Source organism: Anarhichas minor, unplaced genomic scaffold (genome assembly GCF_050575085.1).
Source record: "Anarhichas minor isolate MPS153535 unplaced genomic scaffold, ASM5057508v1 ptg000027l, whole genome shotgun sequence".
Taxonomy (NCBI): Eukaryota; Metazoa; Chordata; class Actinopteri; order Perciformes; family Anarhichadidae; genus Anarhichas; species Anarhichas minor.
In genome coordinates, this window is record NW_027466473.1 from 23,594,869 (window position 1) to 23,601,996 (window position 7,128).

Here is a 7,128-nt window from a genome sequence, read left to right on the forward strand (position 1 = left end):
TCTACGTCACTCCTCCTCAGTCCAGATATGGTCACTTCCTGTTCATTGGTTGTAAAAATCCAAGATGGCGACGGCCAAAACGTTGAACTCAAAGCTTCAAAACATCAGTCCACAAACCAACGAGAGACGTCACGACGTCTACGTTCACTTCTTATATACAGTCTGTAATAATAACCCACACAGGAGGGGAGGAACAGGGGGAGGATGAGTCAAATAAACACAGGACATTCAACCAGGAGACCAGTGTTCGAGTCCCACCGTGTTGAGTTATTTAGAAGTTACGTTAGTGATGATCAAGACGTTATATTACAATCTTTATGTTAACTATGTGTTTTTGTTTGAATTCACGTTGACCATGTGTTTTCTGCAACCGTTGTAGAGCGTCATAGTTTAGCGTGCTGGGCTACTCGGTGTGATAGAAAGTGGCGGCAATCGTTTTTGACCAAACGTCAGTACGTGACGAAAACGTTTTGATTGCGGAGATGCAGCCAATGAGAGAGCGAGACACCGGTTGAGGGGAAAGGCAGCGAAAACAAAAACAAACCGCTGTTCATCAACGTTGATTTATTTAAACTTAGCAAAGTATTTGTGTTGTCTAAACCTAACTAAGTTGTTTCCTGTGTAGACAGACCTTTATTTTGAAAAGACTGTATGTAACAAGCTGAAATTGAGATCTTGAAGTGTGAAAACCACGACGACTTCTGGGACAACTTAGACTAAATTAATTATGTATTTTCTGTTTCCAAAATAATTGAGCTGCATCTACATTAGTGGCAGCAAATACACGGACAGGTGACGAATTAAAGGAATGTTGAACCTCAACGGTGAGGAAGTTTATCCTTTATGAAAGCAGATTCAACATCTCTTCTGCTGGTCAAGATGAGCAGCAAGTTTCATATACGAGTGCAAACAAGGACCAAAAACATCAAAACACACAAACAGACACAAAGCAAACAACCACATTGTTCTGTAAAAACAGGTTTTAGATTAGAAACTTGTCCCCTCAGAGGGAAGCTCATGTTTCTCTGTGACGTCTTTATAGTGAGGTCTGATGATGTGAACCATCTTCTGTGGACTTCACAGTCACCATCTCAACCCAGAACTCCTCCCTGCCTCCCCAGCTGGACTCCCTGCATGTCGTCCGTCCGGTGTCCCCTTCCCAGAGGAGCGTCCTGCCGGCTGATGTATATTTGATGAGCGGGTGCCGGGGACCCTCTGGAGAGCCAGGACACGCAGCAGGACAATGGGCCTCGCTCAGGTTTCCTGTCTGACTGACACCGACACTGCTGCTCTCTTTGTAGGCGAGCGGCTGCAACCAGAGGGTTGAAGTTTCAACCAGGAGGCAGAGTTACAGCTCGGACAAGAGCAGCACCATCAGCTCCAACAGTACCAACAGCACCATCAGCTCCATCAGCACCATCAGCTCCATCAGCACCACCAGCACCATCAGTGCCATCAGCACCAACAGCACCATCAGCACCATCAGCACCAACAGCACCAACAGTGCCATCAGCACCAACAGCACCATCAGTTCCATCAGCACCACCAGCACCATCAGCTCCATCAGCTCCATCAGCACCATCAGCACCAACAGCACCATCAGTTCCATCAGCACCAACAGCACCATCCGCTCCATCAGCACCAACAGCACCATCAGCTCCATCAGCACCATTAGAACCAACAGCTCCATCAGCACCATTAGAACCAACAGCACCATTAGAACCAACAGCACCATCAGCACCAGACAATAAAAGCAGCCTTGACATTGACAGATACAGTTATCCTCCGTAAACTAACCAAGAGTGACATTTTCCTCCACTTTGGGGATAATGATCAAACGTACGAGATAAAACAACATCCAGGATGTTGAGCAGTGATGTTTAAGAGAAGGAAACATGCAGAAATGTTTACCGTCAGACTCTTTAAAGGCACAATGAGTACAGTATAATAGTATATTTATATATACTATATAAATGCAATCAGGAGAGCAACATTGCATGAAGACATGCAGCCTTAACAAAGACAAAAACAACTTGCAATAACAGAGAATGCTTACAGAGCAAATTAAGGACAATCTACTCCAATACAAGTTATTGGACATTCATAACCAAGATATGTACTAAACTCATCTTAGGTTCTTGCAACATTGGCTCACCTTTCATAGGGTAGAATTGATATTAATGTATCATACCGTATTGATTACGTAGGTGATGCATGTAGCCAAACAGGCATGTTAATGACCACATTAGATAGAAATAAGTTAGTTATTTGGCATGCTGCAGAACACGAATCATCATATCTACATTCAGGCGTCACATTATGAAGTATCTTATATTTGTGTATGAGTACATAGAAAAAGAAGATTTGTCTGTTGCCTTTTTATTGAGGTCGACGCCCAGAAACGTCCCAAAAAGCAACATGAGAAGATCCAGTTGGAGGGCAGCAGTGTGCAGACACACAGACCACCACACTCTGCTGGCTCACAGAGGATTCCAGTGATTCCGTGTTTGTTTGAGAGACTCCTGCTCACTGTGACCTTTGAACCCTGTTTTCTGTTGCCTCACTACGACACACTGCTCACTGACTTAAAGCAGCTTCATTCGTGAAACTGCTTCATAAACACAATCACAGTCGTGCAGAACTAAGTTGCTTTCATTTGCACCATGAATCCAAAAAACATACATGAGTCAGTGAGCAGTTTAATAATCACTTTTGTTTCATTTTGTTGCTGCAATGTTGAAAATACTGTATTAAAAATGTAATTGTTTTATTTTTAATTTAATTTTAATGGATAAAAAAGATGAACCTAATATATAAGAGATGCTGGATTCCCCATTTGTTTTACCAAATATTTATTATTGTTATTATTATCGTGACTATTATCATTTTTATGATTATTAAATATTATTATTATTGTTTATCATTATTTTATTATTATTATGTATAACCAACAGCCCGACAATCCCTCAAAGGGGGTTTACCTGGAGCCCCCCCTCTGGGAGCGCCTTTAGCTGATTATTGGGATAAGTATTCCGTGTTGTCGCGCGCGTGTCTGCCCGCCGGAAATCCCCCTTTTTTTGATTGACAAGCCGCTGCCCCGCTGACCTCGCGAGGTTCATCGGTAAATATTTCATCGTCTGCTGCTCGTGCTCTTTAGTTCCCGTTCAGGCCTGTTTATTCTTTAATTGAGAGAAGTGTGTGTGTGTGTGTGGGGGGGGGGTCCTTTCTACAGCCACAAAGTAAATGAAGCTTAATGATTAATTAATGTATTAATTGCCAAGAAAGTGAATGGGGTTCAGGCAGAGGAATTCCTGCGCGTCTTCCATCAATTAATAATTTCAGCTGAATGACTGTGTGTGTGTGTGTGTGTGTGTGTGTGTGTGTGTGTGTGTGTGTGTGTGTGTGTGTGTGTGTGCGCGCGCGTGTGTCTCACACTCTGTCACCCTACAGATTAATTGCTTCCAGTCACATTTGCTGTTTGTATCATGACGTATTGTACAGATGCATAAAGAATGAATAACAACACAAATATCTCATCGTTCTTCGAGTGTTTTCAGGCCCAAATATCTCAAACTATTTGTTGTTCAATTAAGACATTTGGGGGGAAATATCATGAGAGTATTTAAATGATTATGGGACACTGAAACACAAACTATACGTTTCTTTAAATGCTCACTGATGCTGATCTTTATTTAACTTTTAGATCAACTTGCAGCTGCCTCTTTTCTCCAGATGTTGATTTTCTGTTATTTCAACAAATATGTGTGTGTGTGTGTGTGTGTGTGTGTGTGTGTGTGTGTGTGTGTGTATATATATATATATATATATATATATATATATATATATATATATATATATACATATATGTAAATATATATTTATTTTCTTACAGTGCAACCAGTCAGCATCCTTCCTCGCTTCTCCTCTCCAGCGAGAAAGGCACGCTTGGTGCGGGGGGCGTGGCTACAACAGGGGGAGCCTCACGCAATTGGCGGAGGCAACCAGGGGGGAGGGAGGGGAGGGAGCGTCCACCAATGAGGAGGAGCCTCGCGAGGCGGCGGTCCAATATAGGACCTGGAGGCGAGCAGCATCTCTATTATAGAAGTCAGTGTCAGGCGGAGAGGAGACAGGAGACCCGCAGGAGCGCAGGAGTTACCTCTCCTTCTCTGTTTCCGGTTTGTTTTTTCATCCGACTCTACCACTTTTTGGGGTTTTCTTCTTCTTCTTCTTCTTTTTTTTAAAGAGAAAAATCTCCCAAAGACGGAGCTGACCCAGGAAGACGTACAAGGACCCCCCTACTTCAGATCCGCAATCATGATGTCAATGAACAGCAAGCAGCCTTTCAGTATGCACCCGATCCTCCACGAGCCCAAGTACAATCCTCTGCACTCCAGCTCGGAGGCGATCCGCCGGGCCTGTCTGCCCAATCCATCGGTGAGTCCGACGCGTCTGTCTCCTCCTGCAGCTCCAACCCAAACAAACCTCCACATTGTGAGGGGAACACTGGAGAAATGACTCGGTCTGGTCAATGTGATAACTTTTACAAACGATTAGATGTGACACCTTGTGATTCTCTCTTAATGTGTTTCAGTTAGAATATGGAGTCCACATCAGTTGACAGAATATAACTAAAATAAAAATCGTATTTGTGTCACTAAAGTCAGAAAACAGACGAGGTGTCATGTTTGGACACAGACGGGTTACAATGTAACTGCCAAAACAAACAAACAAAATATCAGATGAGATATTGAATTCAATATAATGGATATGATGGAAAGGATCAGGCAGCACCAGCGGCCCAAATAGGGCACGAAGTCGGTGCGTAAAGACGCGCAGACGCGTGTGTGAGAAGCCGTGTGAGTCATAAAAGAGGATAAAAGATGAAGGAGGAAGAGGATTCTCTGAGCGCGCGCTATCTCATATTTTCCCCATTCATATTCAAACTGGTCTCATTTCATTGTCCGTAGAAATTATTCAGGAGATCGTAAATATGAATTTTAAATGAATATCCATCCACGCTGTCTGACACACGCACGCTGATGGAGCTGCGTTAGATTTCATTTTCTGAGAATCAAGAAAACGAATTTAAAGTCACGTGAATTTTTATATTTTAATTATTGTCTGAAAAGAATTCGGCTGCTTTATTACAAAGATAATCGAACAGCTTTCACGTAAAATAATACAACGTTTTGTGATATTTAGTAAAAAAATAAATAAGAACTTTTTGATGATCAGGTCTGTAGTGAAGATTTATGTATTTTTGTTGCTCATCATTTTGAATTAAAACTTAAATGTATTTATTTAGTTTTCCACATAATTTCAACAATGATGTATTTCCAAATAATTAGAATAATCCATATTTAAGATTAGGATTATTATTGGATATGGAAATATCAGTAGTCTGATGGTTATAACGTGTTGATTTGCTCTAACCGGCCTCGCTCCGCTCCTCCGCAGCTTCAGGGCAACATCTTCGCCGGCTTCGATGAGACTCTGCTGCAGAGAGCCGAGGCTCTGGCCGCGGTGGACATCGTGGCCCAGAAGAGCCACCCGTTCAAACCGGACGCGACGTACCACACCATGACCACCATGACCAGCATGGCCTGCACTCCTAACTCCTCCTCCGCGCACCTGCACCACCCGTCCGTGCTCACCTCCCACCACCACCCGGCGCACCACCAGTCGGCTCAGGGCCTGGACGGCGACCTGCTGGACCACCTCACGCCGGGCATCTCCCTGGGAGGCATGACGGGCTCGGACGTCTGCTCCTCGGCCTCGCACACCCACGCCGCCCACATGTCGGCCATCAACCACATGCAGCACCACCACCACCACCATCAGCAGTCCATGAACATGCACCAGCACGCGCTGTCCCACAGCTCCCTGGGGGGCGGCGGCCTGGACTCGGAGCCGGACCCACGGGAGCTGGAGTCGTTCGCCGAGAGGTTCAAACAGAGGCGGATCAAACTCGGGGTGACGCAGGCGGACGTGGGCTCGGCGCTGGCCAACCTGAAGATCCCCGGGGTCGGGTGTCTGAGCCAGAGCACCATCTGCAGGTTCGAGTCCCTGACGCTGTCGCACAACAACATGGTGGCCCTGAAGCCGATCCTGGAGGCCTGGCTGGAGGAGGCGGAGCGGGCGCAGAGGGAGAAGATGTCCAAGCCGGAGATCTTCAACGGGGGGGACAAGAAGAGGAAACGAACGTCCATCGCGGCCCCGGAGAAGCGCTCCCTGGAGGCCTACTTCGCGGTGCAGCCGAGGCCCTCGTCGGAGAAGATCGCCGCGATCGCCGAGAAACTGGACCTGAAAAAGAACGTGGTCCGGGTTTGGTTTTGCAATCAGAGGCAAAAGCAGAAACGAATGAAGTTTTCTGCGACGCACTAAGACCATCACTGCTGCTGCACACTGTCAGAGAAACAAGGTACACCGTTGGGCCTGCTGATGGTACCGGACCTGTCCGACTCACAACCATTCAACAACATCACACCTTACCGAGTCATCTGGTCTCTTAGTCTGAAGCATGAGACGCGTCTGATGCCTCGGGCTGAACCCTGGACTAAACGTCTTGTTGCGTTCATCACAGTGTTGAAGGAGGAGAAAGTATTCAGAGTAACTGGTTTGGACCACTGACCTCCACTGACCTCCACTCAGTGAAACAGGAACCTTTTCTTGTTTTTTCAGCCTCGTGCAGCTTCATTAACAGCTGGATTCAACGGTGTACCTTTTTATTATAATGCTGACGGTGGAGACGGAGCACCGGGACCGGGACAAAGACTGAGACCCTGTCCAAAAACTTGAGACTCTCAAATGTTGATGCTTCTCCGCAGAGATCCGCGAGATCACCATCAGATAAAAAAAGAGGAGGAACAACCGTCTCATCCATTCATACGACAATTATTGTACAAAAAAAATAATAATACGCATAATAATGACGGGAATCCTTAGTCGGAATAGCTTTTTTATATTTATCATTGTACATATCTGTGAATACGTTGCACCTCCGTGTGTGGAAAAGCTCATTGAAATGTATTGGCTCTTTTCTCCCACGTGTTGGTTTCTATCGGGAATTCAGTTGTTTTTTTGTTTTGGTTAATTATTTTTTTTTTGGGGGGGGGGGGGGGGGGGGGG

At 45.3% G+C, this 7,128-nt stretch overlaps 1 protein-coding gene across 1 annotated transcript; it reads left to right on the plus strand.

Annotated features, from left to right (window-relative positions):
• Positions 1–4,314: 4,314 nt before the first annotated feature.
• On the plus strand, positions 4,315–6,384 carry pou4f4 (POU class 4 homeobox 4). The gene is made up of 2 exons (XM_076102551.1): positions 4,315–4,434; positions 5,458–6,384. Exons 1-2 carry the CDS (start codon positions 4,315–4,317, stop codon positions 6,382–6,384), a joined length of 1,047 nt encoding a protein of 348 aa, XP_075958666.1.
• Positions 6,385–7,128: the final 744 nt, after the last annotated feature.